We start from the raw sequence: 15,693 nt of genomic DNA on the forward strand, positions 1-15,693 counted from the left end.
TGTGTAATTTGCGTGAACACAAAATTCTTATACAAACTTGTCAACAAAGTATTATTTGAATTGTAAGGGATCAACACATATGATAATATTTGTTGAACGAATTGTATCGTGTATCGACTTACTTGTTTAATGCATGCATATTTAATAACCCCAAATACAATTAAAAAATAGTGAGAGAAAGTAGCAAAATGTGAGTCATTACACACAAAGTAAAAGTAAGTGTGTTTTCTCTCATCCGTTTGTGTGCACGCACGTGCATGTGATCCAGTCAGCATATCTCATCCTCTGTTCTCTTAATCCTCCTCTGTGTTTGCTCTGTCCTGCACAATACCAGCAAAATCCCTGCTGGGCCACAGACCAATGCACAATGTAAAAAAAGGTTTTCACTCAGTGGAAAGACACAATGTGTTCAGAAAGAAGGATGCAGGGAAACAGTGGGGTGAGTGACTGTTACTTAACAATTATTCAAATACATAACTCATTAGAACCTGAAACTACAACATGTTTATTTGCAGGTGAAACTGATAGGAAGGTATAAAATATTGGTCTCTGACATTTAACTAAACTACATTCTATCTGGTTGTAGGTCGCTGTCTCCACCTGGTGGCGGTGTTTGTTACTGCAATAAAATAAAAAGGATGGGTTCCAAACTGAGTTTAGCAGAATTGGAGTAGGTGAAGTGAATTTAAAGAGCACGTAAATCGCAGAAATGTAAATCTAAATGTTTTCCTGTTTTATGCAAGTTCTCTGTAGCATTTAGCACATATTTCTCTCATTCCAGGCCTCAGACTTTTCCTCAGAAGGAAAAGTTAGATGTCAACAGACAATACACAGGAGAAAATCACATTACACATGCCTGGCACAGTATGGTCAGTGTGTGTTTGTATAATGATGAACTGTGTTTTTGAAAATATCCTCATTGATATGGGGAAACTATACAATATCAATATATTTTTACCGGTCACTTTCAGACAAAAGCACTCCATCAGATATCAACGAATGAAGTGTCCAGAGATTCCAATCATCCTGAGTCTTTTCTGGGACAACAAAGATTGTTTACCCAAGCCAGGAGGGGCCTTCCCTGCGAAAACAAACCCAGATAAGAAAATATGTGCATCAGCTATAGACACATTGCTTAAATTTGCTGTAGTCATTTTATAGCCGCAGAAAAAGATAAGAGACCGTTTAGCACAATTTATGTTTTTCCTTAATTTACTATTTATATGTATATGTTTAGGTAAAATTGTTATTTTTGAAAACTGTAGAAACCCCAAATGCTGCAAACAAAACAAGTTCATATTCACTTCCAAGCAATAAAACAGTCACATTCGTGGATGTATTTAGGAAAAAACATTTTTGTGAAAATTTATATCACAGTTTTAATGTGTCTTGTCATGCTGTCAGTCTTTCAGATTGCCGTTGGATGACTTTATATCACTCCTGAGGTTTGATTTTGTTGAAATTTAACAAACACCACAAAATATCAAGAAATGCTTAATTGAAATGAAAATTTAAAATTGTCTGTTAATTTTTTACGCGGCTGTAATTTTGATTTCTGTATTATAATTCAAAATAAGATATATGTTAGTTTGGCCTTTATTGACATTTTGAAAGAGCTCCTGGATTTTACTCTAAACGATATAGGAGATGTCTGCTACTGCATTATTTATCTGTACTTATCTGTGATTTCCGTTAAAACAGATTAATTAAACATGCATTTTAATCTAGGACTATGATTCAGTCTTGTCCATTGTTACTGGACAATTTTTATCCGGGACTTATCATCTATGGGATCGTAATATAATGCAAAGTCAAATAAAATACTCCATGCTGCCCTCGTTCTGTTTGTTCCCTTGGGAAAGTCTTGGGGATTCTTGAAAAAGGTCGTAATAATGATATGTAGGATACTTGCCATATTCGGTGTTCCTGGCGGTGTGAAACACTTATCACCTGAGGTCCATCTGACTGACTTCATCTGTTTGAACTACAGGTGCGCAGGTGCTTCAGAATCAATTCACTCTTCATTCGTTGTGGTCGTGAGAAGAAATGAAGGGGGAAAGTATAATATTATCAAAGATTAATCTAAAACAATAATAATCTTGTTTTACAATTTGTTTATTATGTATATATTCCAAAAGAACAATATTTTACCTCTTATATGGAAACCTCTGCCTTAGACGTAATTTAAATATTCTTTATTTCAGTAAAATTTTAGTAAACACGAGTAAACTACGATGTTGCATTTTTTTATTTGTGGTTACCATGATTTACCCATGTTTTTATTCTACTAAACATGGTTATTTTAATACCATTTATATTATGTGTAATGCACACAACACTGTTAAAAATGCAGAAAATAGTCTAACTAGTGACATCTCTAGTGATTTTTTAATTGGCGCGACTTAAATTGAACCAAATGACATGTTTTGATGCACAAGTCATTGCAATATTTTGAGTTGAGGTCTGAATTTGTGAAGAGCAGCGCTGTTTAGTTCCCACGGTTTGATATGAAGACATGAGTTGAAAGGTGCACTTGTCACTACCCCACGAAAGCTCACCTGTTGTCATTAAGTAATCATGCACGTACAATAGCTACATGCGCCCCTATAATAAAGCAATGATGAGGATTATTGGAGAAGTCATGAAAGAACCCATAGAGAATATATAAGGTCACTTCTACCGTCGAGTCCACAACGACAGCAAGGTGACCATACACAACCTTGAACCTTAACGAGCTTATCACATTAGCGTCTTATTTAAGCGACTTTTTCTTGAGCGACATTGGGAAAGCATTAAGATAACATTTGATTAACTGTTAGTGTGTAATATTTTAGGAAAATGACTTCTCAAATTATCTTCTTTATCTTATTGTCAGTGAGCACTTTGGTTTGTGCTTTTCCGCGAACAGCATCGCGGAACTTTCACAGACATCCTCGGAAAGATTTTGAATCTTCGGGGAGCGGACCAGACGAACCTATTCGGGGATCAGTCAGAGTTGTCAAAATGAGCCCTCATTTTCTGAGACGAGCCGCCGGTGCCTTTGGAAATCACGCGCCATCAAGAAGCACACAAGGTCGCAGCGCGTTTCCTGCTTTCTTGGCCCGCGGGCTTCAAGGGCCGTCTGTCCTGACCCATGACAAACCTGCGGCTCTGCTTCCTAACATGGGCGCGAGCAACACAGGGGATGCGAAGAAACAAGGTCTCGAGATGTGGCAGAAAGTGACCCGGAAAATTGATGGAGGCAGAGAGGCCGTGGCGCTGCGAATCAACCATAAAGACATGTCCAAACAGAGCTGTGCCGCTGTTCCCTTTACCCAGGTATGTGCTATATTCTGCTAAATTCATAAATGTAAATATATGGATTTAAATTGATATAATTCAAGAACAGATTTCGCCGGCACTGTTAAAAAAACATGTGATAAAATAGCAGTTTCAACTTTTTATAAACTTCAATATTTATGTTAAAATAGTTGAATTTATCTAGGCCTATACTTCTTATTGTGTTACAACAAGATTTTTTTTATAACTGTTAAAACTGATGTAGTCTAACTATTAGCATCATAAACGGACAAATTTCACGTTTCTCTTTTATACATTTTGTAACATTTTTATTCAACCAGTCAACTTTATTTTCACAGCGCATAACGGAGGGCGGCTGTGAGACCGTGACCGTTCACAACAACATGTGCTTTGGTCAGTGCACGTCCATGTTTGTTCCATCCAACGGAGAGTCTCGTGGACAGCGAGACGCGCACTGCACGCGCTGCGGACCTTCAAAATCGCGCTATGTGGTCGTGCCCCTGCGCTGCGGGACAGAAGTGAGAGAGAGACGCGTTATGGTCGTTGAAGAGTGCAAGTGCGAGACGGGTAGCGAAGACGTCAAGAGTCAGAACACAGAAACGCTTCATCTATGAAAGTATTTATTACATATTATTGTTGAGGGCTTTGGAAATGCATTAATGGAATTTGTGTGTGTGTATGTATGCGTGTGTGTGTTTGAGCTCGGTTTCCTCAGTCAGGAATTACTATAATTAATAGTCACACAAATGTGGAAGATTTGTTTTGTAAAAAAACGTCTTGTGTAATGCAAAATATGTTAATCCCGAGTCCCTGGAAATTCAGGGAGACATTTTTATGTAAAACTGCCGTCTGCTATTTCAGCGGTATCTTTGTTAACTGTAACGACGATGCTACTCATTGGAGTAGTTATATTTACATGTAATGACATTGTTTCACCAGTAAATGTCGCTGCTTTACTGAGTAATTTCAGGAATGAATTTGTTAATAGAGGCCTGTCCTACCTTCACACTGATGTGATGATTATATCAGAAATTATATATTTTATATACTTTGTCAAAACGTGGTTCAATTGACCTCAATTCACCCATTTAAATATTAAACGGATGTATTTGAAGGCAACCTAAATAAAAATGGTCAATAAAACATTTGAAGGTGAAACATATCAGTCTCTTGGTGTTTTATAATGCACGAATATGAAAAACAGTCAGCCAGCCACACATTTAAGTTTAAAAAACACTGACATCCTCTACACTTTAATATGTTAACCCTTAACATTTTACCAAAGGTTTTCACCATACTGACAGCACATGTTAACATCTGTTGGTTAAAATACCCATGTGAGGTCTATCTAACAGTTTATAAAGCAATTGTCACATCCATAAGGGTACATACCCATTCCTCACACAGGGCACATGGGAATATTACTATTTAATGTTCTTTAAAAAGTCCTCTTGTTTATCTCTTCTGATTTGTGCATTTTAAATCACAGAAGAATTCCTACAAAGAATGTCATCTCTCAAAAACGGTGTCCTTTTTTGTTACAGTTAGCAGACGTGCGTCTGTAAGACATCTACTAAAGATCTGGAGATCTGGAAAACATGTGCTGTGTAAAAAAAACACTAAACACCTTAGAAAGAGCAGTTTTACTTCCATTCTAAATCATAAACATCTCACGTCAAATAGACATCTGCCAGATGTGCTATCAGGGTAACGCATGTTTATTTCTCTTTTTTCAAATATAAAAGTCGTGCCAATATTTTTCAAATTTTAAGACTCTAAAATCCAAACTTTAATAAAATACAGTTCAATTGGTAACCACTAAAATTCTGAGACAGTTTCTCTGACAGAATCGTCCATCTTTTCCAATGACCTCCAACATCTCCACACTTCATTACCCACAAATTACAGCCCTTTCTGACTATAAAAATAATACATTAACATGCTGTTTTTGACCTAGCCTATATAAATATACTACACAACCTTTATTGGATATAGAAATATGTTTTAACAAATAGTTTTAACCAGGTTGGTCTTTGCTTGTCTCTCAGTCTGGCCAAGCTGGCATTTATTAGCTGGTCGGCCTGTTAGCTTCACCAGCTGACAGATGCCCAATACCTTTAAAACCATAAAAACAGACCATCCTAACCAGATTGCACCAGCCGGGGAACCACTCTAGGCAGTTTTTCTCAGCTGGTAAACTCAACATCCTCAATAAAGCAAGAACCCAATTAGCTGTTTTAATTAGACCATCTTTTAACACCAGTATTCACGTAGTCCTCTAGATGTGACATGAAGTGTTGTTACACAGGGACTATATGCTAACTATACTCCTCATCACGCCTTTCAATACTGTGGGAATTCCCATCACCCTACACGACAGCTGCACTTCAGCACTTAAAACGTGTGCGAACCTAAAATAACAGTTTTATTCATCGATTTTTTGGCACCTGGAAAAAAGATAGAGTTAACTCATCCCGTACGGATAAATCGCCCGAGGGCAAGACAAGGGGGTGCTTTACATAGCGTTGGCAGTCTTTCAAAACTGCTTTACTGGGATTTGCATTGCGCTTTTAAGTACGACGCGCGCGCGCCCTGCGCCCAGTCCTAGCGGCTACTCACCTCAAACAGCGCAGACAGTCTTTGGAGAGCTAAACTGAAGTAAATTATTTATATTAATTGAACGCGGTTTCCTGCGCAACAGATGTGGAGTTTTTCCAGACCCATACGTCGCTGCATTGTCGCAGTCGTTGCCATGACAACACCACACGCTGCCGGGTTTTAAATGTGGGTTCTCGCTGCTCCAGTGCCAAAAAACAGTGCTTGGGGGAAATCTAACCACCGTAAGCAAGCTCGTTAAAGGTAAACAATGACAACGACTCGAACCCGGGTTGCAAAGTATTTGTGTAAGGTTCAGCAAGCAAGGAAAGGTGGAATCGCACTCCGGAGAGACGCGCCATTAAAACTGCATTAGAGAAAATTGTGATTCAAGCAGCGCCACGCGGGATCGGTTCCCTGCAAAATGACATTTCCAGCATGTTGTATTAGTGTAATGGGCAACTGGGGAAATTTTGTTGCAGGATTAGAATGAAACAAGCTCTCATGTTGAAAGCTTTTATGGTTGTATGCATAATAACGTGTAAACAGCCGCGCAAAACTAGTATTTATCACTCAGACCTTGAATATTGTCTGCTCTGATTTAATATGCATCCCCCCAAACGAATCCAACGCTACATATCTCCTGAGAGTGCACCAGTTGGACCGTTGCATATTGCACCTTTTTAATAATGCGCCACTCATGGAGGCCTTTGAAATGCGGACATGGGTCTGAACCCGGTCCATGGCTGGATGGTGGATTTGTTGGACCTGACTGCTCTAAGCATGGAGAGAGGGATGTGCCTCGGGGTCTTTTGTGCGAAATGCCAGGGTAAACTTAGAGATGGTATGGTCGCAATGAAAAGGATGGGGCACGGGTGCCAGGGAGCAGCTGGGCAAGGCTGGCACATGATTGCCGTTGGGAGTCTGTGCCGCAGTCCACCGCCGGCTTTCAGTTCTTCAGTTTTACCCTACTTTACGGTCGAGGTGCCTACATGTCTACAGAGCCCTAAGCTGCTGTACATAAAGCAACCTGGCCAATATGTTATGCAACATATGGAATGAAAGAAATTCGCCACGGGGTTGCTCAAGAGAGCAGTAAGTGATTTTTACACTTTTTGTCTTACGGGGTAAGTATGTGGTCATATCTGGATCATAAGGTACATCCACACTGCACTTTGTTTAATTTGATCACATATGTTCAAACTTTAATCCGTACATTCTACCTGCCAATTCAAAACAAATAAGAAAGGAAATCCTTCAGCAGAAAGGCAGGAAACACATTTTTACACCTTTTTTTCACATTTGTAGTCAAATTTCCAATCAGAGTGTAATAATGGAAAATAATGATTTTAATTATGATATAAATGAATTACCCAGGAAAATAAAACACTCACTTTTAGAACTCACATGAAACTAAGTCAGTTGGCAGTGACTCCTTTACATTCATTCATTTAGCAAACTCCTTATCGGGTGTCAAATAAGATAATAAAACAGAAGCAGTGATAAAATGTTTAAATTCTTGCAAGAAATTACAGAGATAGGAAGTACAAATTATATGACACTTGGTCAAATACATCAAGAGTATGGAGTTGTAATATAATTATAAGTAAAATAATCTGGATATAGAGATGCTTCATTAAAATTAGTTCATTGACATCTTCAGTAATGTAGACTGCAGATCAGTTTTTGACATTTTTGTGATCTCTTATGAAACTCTAATGGGGACATTGGCAAGATTTTTTTAAAGAGATTTGAGTCTCCATTTGCTCCCTATTTAATTGTCTTTATTGTCTATGAGATCTGAGATAGAGATTCAAGAGATCTAATCTTTGATTTTTCTTTCTTATGGGTGAGTCTGATTCCCAGGATACACACCTATTTATTAAAGACATCTGCCCACTGCATATATATGTGAATAATCTAATAATCAATTGGTATTTTTAGACCCTTTACCTAACATCAACAGCCCGGTATAAAACCTGTGATTAAAAAATGATGAGAAGAATGTTAATACTTTAATATCAAACATCTGGTTATTTTACCATAAGATTATTCTTAATTTTACAGACATTTCCATTAACACTGAAACACCATGCAATGAAAGGTAAGGAACCAGATGAATACTGATAATTCCCTTTTGTTAATACAGCACATTGTGCCTCATTTTTATGGATGTTTTTTTTTACAGTGCACAGTCATATGAAATGGAAATTGTAAGAGGAATCCATTTTTAAACAATTAAAATAAATCAAATAGATTTTAATTCTCTGTAATATGTATTTATTCTGTTTTTTTACACTAGCAGTAAGTAGACATTGCTCTTTCTCTCTGGCATTCACTCACAAATGCACAAGCTCTCTTCAATTTGCACTTTGACCTGTCGGATGCGCAAACATATTAATTAGACATTATAGATTAAGACCTGCGAGATGCAGGTGATGTCACATAACATCTCTAATTGCATTCATTAGTGTAATTAAGGCTAGGCATTTGGCGAAAGCATCTTGTGTAGCTCTGCCTGATGTCATATTTTCCTGTCGTCTGCCTCGCCGTGCCTGTTTCAGAGCTCAGCGGCCATGTGTAGCAAAGTCTGCTGGCATCAGAATAACTGTGTTCATTTACCCTGAGAGAGCAGGAGAAAAGGGCTCTGTTCCAAAACTTGCTAAGCTGCTTACCTAGACAGCATTTTAAGGCATCATATGCACAGCAATGGTTTTTAGGGGCAAACTTTTAAGGCGACACACAGGGTGAAGGCAATCCATTGCCATGAGTTTAGGGAGACAAAGTGGAGATGGTAAAGTAAGAAACATTTTTGTGTGTGCTATGTATTTCTGAAGCATCATATTGTTGTCATGAAAATAATAGAAATCTGATGCAAATTGTAAAAATGTTGTGATTGATTTGTTGCTATTGTCGGCTCTATTTTGCATAGAAGGCAACTGTTTACGTAGAAAGAAATAGAGGTTTTGGGACAAAGCCACAAAGAGATTCTAGAAAACATATATGAGCGAATGAGAGGCTATAAAGCAAAGAAATAAGGATAAATATATTTTGATGTCTAAGCTAGGCGGTGCAGAGGCAAAGAGGTTCATGGGAACTTATGCCAGATTTTAATGGGGAGCTGCTCATTATTTTTCTTTTCTTCAGCAATCGGCACATGGCTTTTGAGTCCACAAGGGGAAAGAGGAAGAGGAAAAGGAACTCTTTTTAAGAATTCAGCACTCAGAAATGCGGGAAGAGCCCGCGGGAGCCATTTTGCTTCTCGCGGAGCGAGAACGAAACTGGGCACAGATGAGCATGCATTTCGAATGTCATTCTGACTCCAGAGAATCACTAATTGATTTGGGACACCGATTCCAGAATCACAAAGCTTGTAATGCTGTAGCGAGTGACATCCGCATGCTTTCAAGTGTCTTTTGTTGAATACGCAAGCTTTTAAATAACTTTTGTTGAATACAGCAAACAGATGTTGTGCAAAGCTTCTGTACTTGTTAGCTGTGTACTTTTTATATTTATTACTAGAGAGAATACATAAAATAACAGATGTACAAAAAGGAATAGTTCACCACAAAATGAAAATGTTTTTATTATTTACTCACTCTCATGTCATTCCAAACCTGTTTGAGTTTCTCTCTTCTGCACAACAGAAGATATTATAAAGAATGTTGGTAACCAAACAACAGTGACCCCCATTGACTTCCATTGTATGGACACAAAACCACTGAGACATTTCTCAAAATATGTTCTTTTGTGCCACACAGAATTAAGAGTCAAGATTTGGAGGATGAATAAACAATTACAGATTGTGTTTGGGGGGGTTGAATTATCCCTTTAATAGAATTATACATGGACTTATCAGTATCGACAATTGGAGAAGCCAGTATCAGTCCACAACTAGTATGAAATAAAATGGTTGAGAGATTCTGGCCTGAATTGCTGGATGTCATCTGCTCACTTTGCCTGAATCTGTTGGCCAGACAAGAGTAATCGCTCCACCAGCCCTGTGCTGTCTGCACGAAGATAAATGAGACAATTAGAGCTTCTCTGCTATCAATTACACATCCTGGATCGCCATTCTACCTGAAACACTGCAAATATGATTCACTATGAATCCAGATTATTTTGTTCACATTCCCATCAGGCACGAATCTGAACTAAAAATGCAAATTGTTTTTTGGACATTGATATTTAATGATTTTCACAGCCAATTTAAAATGATGTTTTGGGATAATTCTGTGCTTTGTTATGAATTTTTGTATGTTGGAAGACCCAAGCACACATACACAAAGACAGAGTGTATATGCAGAAGTGGGTAAAGGGTTCTCAAGCTACAATTTAGAGGGTGCAGGTGGTGCTAATCTGTATGGGCTCTGCCCACTTTCCCTGCGTGATGCCAGCATGCTTGCACACATACACACATGCACAGATGATGCCAATACCATCTGTCATCAACAAGAACATCTGCAGCTCAAGGTGCCCTTGTCACCCATAGTTAAAGTAATGATAGGAAGAGGATATATAGCCACAAATCTAATTAGGATCAAACAAAATGCAACTCAGCTGAAATAAACCTACATCATGTTTGGGGAATTTCACAAAATTCCACGGTAAGACCATAAAAAGTAGGTGGCAACAGGTGATCAGGAAATGACATCATTTGAACTCAGTCCATGTTTTACTTACTGCATGCATCAAGCACCACCATTCAAACCTGTTGCAAATGTTATTGTAAACTTTTAGCAGCAGAGGACTATTGTATCAATTACATTAAAACGTCAGCTTGTGGTATAATTTTACGAAGACCGCCCAAATGTATACGCAAGTAAGGTGGGCGTACCTGTCAGTACAATTGCTTGGAAGCTGATATTCCAAATATGGTAAGAGGCGTTACATTTCCATCACACGTTCTGGTTAACTGGCCAATCGAAGCACACCTCGCTTTTCAGAACGAGTAGCTTTGTATAAAATCTGCACGTATCAGAGATGCGGGGCAAAGAGTAGATACAAACATGCACGGTGGAACATACAGCGGTTTTTATCCTTAAATCGTGTATACACATTGCATTAAATAAAAAAACAAACTATATATTAGTTTTAGCCCTGTGTGATGGCCCATACGTTGTGTCATACTTTGTGTAACTGATTGTTCCCGGATGGGTTTATTGAGGACTCCTGATGTTGATTTCTGGTCATGCCTTTAAAGACGGCAATGTGGCCATTGACCAGGAGCGTGGCCTTTTTGGACCTGGTTTCCTTTGTTTTGTTTGATTTGACTTTGGTTACTTTATACATTTTACATATAAACATTTTGATTCATTACACTTTCATGCCTACACTTAACTTTAGACCACTGATTCCTGACTATTTCATGCCCCATTGTTTTTCTTATACATAGTTGCATTTTGTCAATAAATTCTGTATATTTCTTGCACTTTCTTGTGTGTCCCCGTTTTTGTTACGTCCTTATCGAGCCATGGGACGTGACACCGTGTCATATGACCCCTTTGAAGTAAAATTATTATTTATTGAGTAATTTATTATTATATGATTATTTATATATTGATTGAAATAAAACAGATTTACTGTTTGTATATCTTGAATACTGCAAAAAAGTTAATATTCAAGTCTACCATACCAATGGTTTTACATGTATTTTAGGATCAGATAAAAAAATGAAAATATCATGGGATAGGCCTGACTTCTTTTACAATTTTCATGTGTCTCAGTCTTTCACATTGCTTTTGAATGACTTCCTGAGGTTTGTGACGGATGAAAATCAAGAGTTTATGGACTGGAATTGCTACAATACATGCAGAAATAATGATTAAAGGCAAAACTGGAATGACCTGGAATATAATTATTTTTTTCGGTGCTATAGTTTGGACATATCACCTCAATTTAAGGTTTTGTCAGATAGCCCCCCCAACACACACTCATAGACAAACCACATCAAACCAAAAACAAATGCCACACATACACAGTCCCTATCTAATACATAACATGATCCTTCGTGATTTTTCCAAATCTGCTTCCACATTTTTTCGTTCTGTTTCTCATCCATTCCATCAGAAACGCAGATGGTTTCTTTTATCATCTCCCGTCTCACGCACTGCCTCCCACCATCTGACAGGTGCAGCACAAACACTAACACACGCACAGACGTTATCAATGATATGCGTCTCCTGAGAATGACAGTAGTCAGGGGGCATTAATACTCTGCCAGGCTGCGTTTGGCTCTGTCGAGCAGGGCTTTTAAAAGAAACACCTGCAAGATGGCTGAGTTTATCTGTTTTAAAACCCCTTTAACGCCTCTCCTGTGTTTGGCACAGAATCTATATAACAAAAAAAAAACAGAGCAGAGGGCCTTTTATTCTTCCTAAGTTGATTTGTTCCTTATCCATGTGTGTGTGGAGGGGAGTCAAAACACCTCCCCATACATACCTCTGAATAAGTGTTTATATTTTTGTACGTGGATGTGTGGTTGCATGGAAGTGTGTGTGTTCATGTGTGTGAGGCAGATGGTGTGGCATGGCAGCTTTGCCAATCTTTCAAATATATTCAGTGTTGTGCTCCATCTGTGTGTGCTAGACCCTGACCCTGCATGCCAAATCTTAAGTTGACCCCGCATGACCCCAAATGACCCCGATCCATGTTTTGGTCAGAATTATCTATATTAAATATCCCCAGCTCTCTCTCTCTCTCTCTCTCTCTCTCAGGATTCACAAATAAAAGGCTTTTATTCTATTTACACCCAAACTTTGACGTTGCCTGCTGTCGTCAATTAAAAAAAAATAAGCAATGCTAATTAAAAAGTAATCAAACTAATATTTTCCTTTTTAATAGACGCGCATCTGCAACCAAGAAAACCAAGAAAAATGTGACTTCCTCCAAAAATGAATCTTCAATTTTTTAACGTAATTTGTGTAGCCTACTTTTATCAAGCGGAAGAATGTCCCGGATATGGCGAGGAGCAGCCTAGCAGGTGATATAACTTAGTCGACTTGTGGTTTGGTAAGCGTTGAATTTTTTTCTTACACCGTAAAGTTTAATACTTATAACTTTCCATCGTGTTTGACCAAATAAACATCTTGCCTGAGCTCTTAACTGATACTGCGCAAATCCTAACGATATATTCAATGATTCAAGTTCAAGTTCAAGTTTATTATTTGTCACATACACAATCATACAGGGTATAATCAGCAGTGAAATGGAGGTCAGGACAGGTCCGCTCAATGGACAATGCAAATAAAGGATAAAGAGCATATATTTAAATATAGGTAGGAATAAGATTAAAAAAAATAGTAATAATAATAAGTAAAAACAATAAAATAAGGAGTAAAATGTGCAGTAAACTAGAATGGGCAAAACAGTCCTCTGTGGATTTAATAAATATCAATATAAACAGGGATGTGCAAGAGAAATGTGCAAACAGGTTGTTCTGGGTATGTACACATAGCAGCAATGCGAAAGATGGATAATGATGGGTGTTACAGTTAATTAAATGAGTCCTGATGATGTTATGAGCAATGAGCATGATGCAATGATTCGAAAAAAAAATGTAATGTTTGTCTGATTTTAAAAGAATTCAATATACTGCTGTAAATCCCAAATTAATCCATTACGCAAATTAATTTGAAACGCGTTTCTTTGTAAACATAATGCTTCGAATGTTGTATTAAATCCTTAAATCCTCAAGAGGGCGCCAGAGACTATATTGAATGTGACCCGTTCATGACTCACCGTAAACTCTCACGAGGGAGATGTCATGAACTGCACGATATATGATGCTCTGACCATTTGTGATGTGATTGTGTCTGTGTCTGTATTTCTGTTTGTGCTATGTTGTTTATCCTTAGCTTCAACCCTACTGCAGACTGTGCGTGATGTCGGCCGTTTAGACAAACTTTATATTCTCTTGCTTTGGTTAAAGCATCTGCTTAATGAATAAATGTAAAAATGAGTAGTCCTTGTACATCCCAAATAATCTGTAAAGGAATACTGTATTATGTTTATTTTCGTGGCTGCTAAAACTCCAAACGTAGCATATATAAATTATAACTGTATTTAATTCAAATAATATGTATGTTATCTTTGGTGTGTGTATTTGGTAGGCAGACTGAAGATTTATCATCTCTTATGTCACATGTGAATGAAGAAATGTGCAGTAAAAACGGTTTGAAGTGCTTTGCAGTACTGTGTGTACACAAACACGTCATGTGGGATGTATTGCAGAAGTACCATGCAATTTTCATCAGGTCAGATGTTTGAAGCATTTTATTGAGTTAAAATATTGTTTATAATCATTTCTCACAAGATTAGAAAAAACCTTGAAGTTTCATCCTGATGCATTAGTGTATGTTTAGTCTAAACTCTTATTGGGTTACATTGACTGTCTGAACATTTAATGTTCAAGTTTTAAAAAAATCCTGTAAGACAACATACCGATTGTGAGATATTTTAGACTTTTGCTGTTACGTGTGTGGTAGTTGTTAAAATGCAGCGCAGTATTTTCAACATTCTGGGCATCTAGAGTGCCTAAGACTTAAAGGAACCTGGCATTGGTTTTTACAACACGCACACAATAGTCTGCTTTATAAGGTGCCCACCGATACCATGGCAACCCCCATGTTCTCAGTGAGAAAGGATACCGTATGCCAAAAAAGATGCCATGGTAACTTAAAAAAAGAACAACATGTTGCCCAGCAACCTTTGAAAGTTATTATGGGAAATAAGTGGGTACAGAGAAATTGATAGGGTGTTAAAAAGAGAAGGGGGCAGGGCACTTCTTCTAGGCCAAATTGTAGGACTGTTTCAAAAAAGATGTGGTTCTACAATCAGACCATAGTAAAATGACAGTGACTCATTTGCGCACACATGAACCCATGCACGGTAATCATTCATGTTATTGTATGCGCACAGGTGGTTTTTATGAAGGCCGTCAGAGAAATTACCTGGTCGTATGGCACCTGAGAATTGAAAAAAAAAAGTTTTGATTAAAAAGATTTGTTTGCATCGTGACACTATTTCAGTATTCTCATTTTTGTAATGTGTCTATTTTTCTTTGCTATTCTCTATGATATTTCATTACTGTTAGAAAAGTGCTCTATAGGTTTTTTTAATTAACCTTAATAACAATTAATACTATCATGACAAATAAATGCATAATTGAAACATAAAAGTATGATTTTTCCCACATTACAATAATGAGAATGAAAGAATCGACAATTATTCATGCACAATGCACAACCTAACATGAATATTTGAACTGGCATTAACTAATATAAAAAAAAGATTAATACATGCAAAAAGATATTGATCGTTACTTTGTTACCTAATGCATTTACTCCTATTATCAAATAAAACCTTTTTGCAACGCAACACTACCAACCTTTAGCTGATCATTTTGTGAGGAAATGTGAAGTGCCATGACATTTTTTTGCACATATTGTCATCTTTGATTTTGGAGTGAAATGTGATTACATATTATGTTGTTCTCTCTCTCACTCTCTCACTCTCACTCTCTCTCTCTCTCTCTCTCTCTCTCTCTCAAGATTCAAGATTAAAAGGAGCTTTATTGGCATGATAAAAAATGTTTACATTGCCAAAGCACAAGATTAAATATAAACATGCACAAATACAGATTAAGTATTTAATCCGTATTTGTGCAAAAATAAAGTCTATAAGTAAATATATATATATATATATATATATATATATATACATCTCAATATAAACAGAAAGAGTTTTAATTAAAGTTATCAATGATGGTGATAGTGTCAGTTTGTGTGTGTTGTCCTT

General features: G+C 37.3%; 1 protein-coding gene and 1 long non-coding RNA gene across 2 annotated transcripts; both read left to right on the forward strand.

Annotated features, from left to right (window-relative positions):
- Positions 1 to 574: 574 nt before the first annotated feature.
- On the forward strand, positions 575 to 1,090 carry LOC130411359 (uncharacterized). Its single transcript, XR_008905063.1, has 3 exons — positions 575 to 670; positions 782 to 869; positions 972 to 1,090. It is a non-coding gene; the product is annotated as an uncharacterized LOC130411359 (long non-coding RNA).
- A 1,748-nt stretch (positions 1,091 to 2,838) lies between these two features.
- dand5 (DAN domain family, member 5) lies at positions 2,839 to 3,914 on the forward strand. Its single transcript, XM_056735908.1, has 2 exons — positions 2,839 to 3,318; positions 3,639 to 3,914. Exons 1-2 carry the CDS (start codon positions 2,839 to 2,841, stop codon positions 3,912 to 3,914), a joined length of 756 nt encoding a protein of 251 aa, XP_056591886.1.
- Positions 3,915 to 15,693: the final 11,779 nt, after the last annotated feature.

The sequence above is a fragment of the Triplophysa dalaica genome, chromosome 2 (genome assembly GCF_015846415.1).
Source record: "Triplophysa dalaica isolate WHDGS20190420 chromosome 2, ASM1584641v1, whole genome shotgun sequence".
NCBI classification, from domain to species: domain Eukaryota; kingdom Metazoa; phylum Chordata; class Actinopteri; order Cypriniformes; family Nemacheilidae; genus Triplophysa; species Triplophysa dalaica.

Coding starts and splice junctions, on each gene's coding strand:
- dand5 (XM_056735908.1), top strand. CDS start 2,839: ATGACTTCTCAAATTATCTTCTTTATCTTATTGTCAGTGAGCACTTTG. Junction 3,319..3,638: donor CCGCTGTTCCCTTTACCCAG/GTATGTGCTATA, acceptor TTATTTTCACAG/CGCATAACGGAGGGCGGCTG.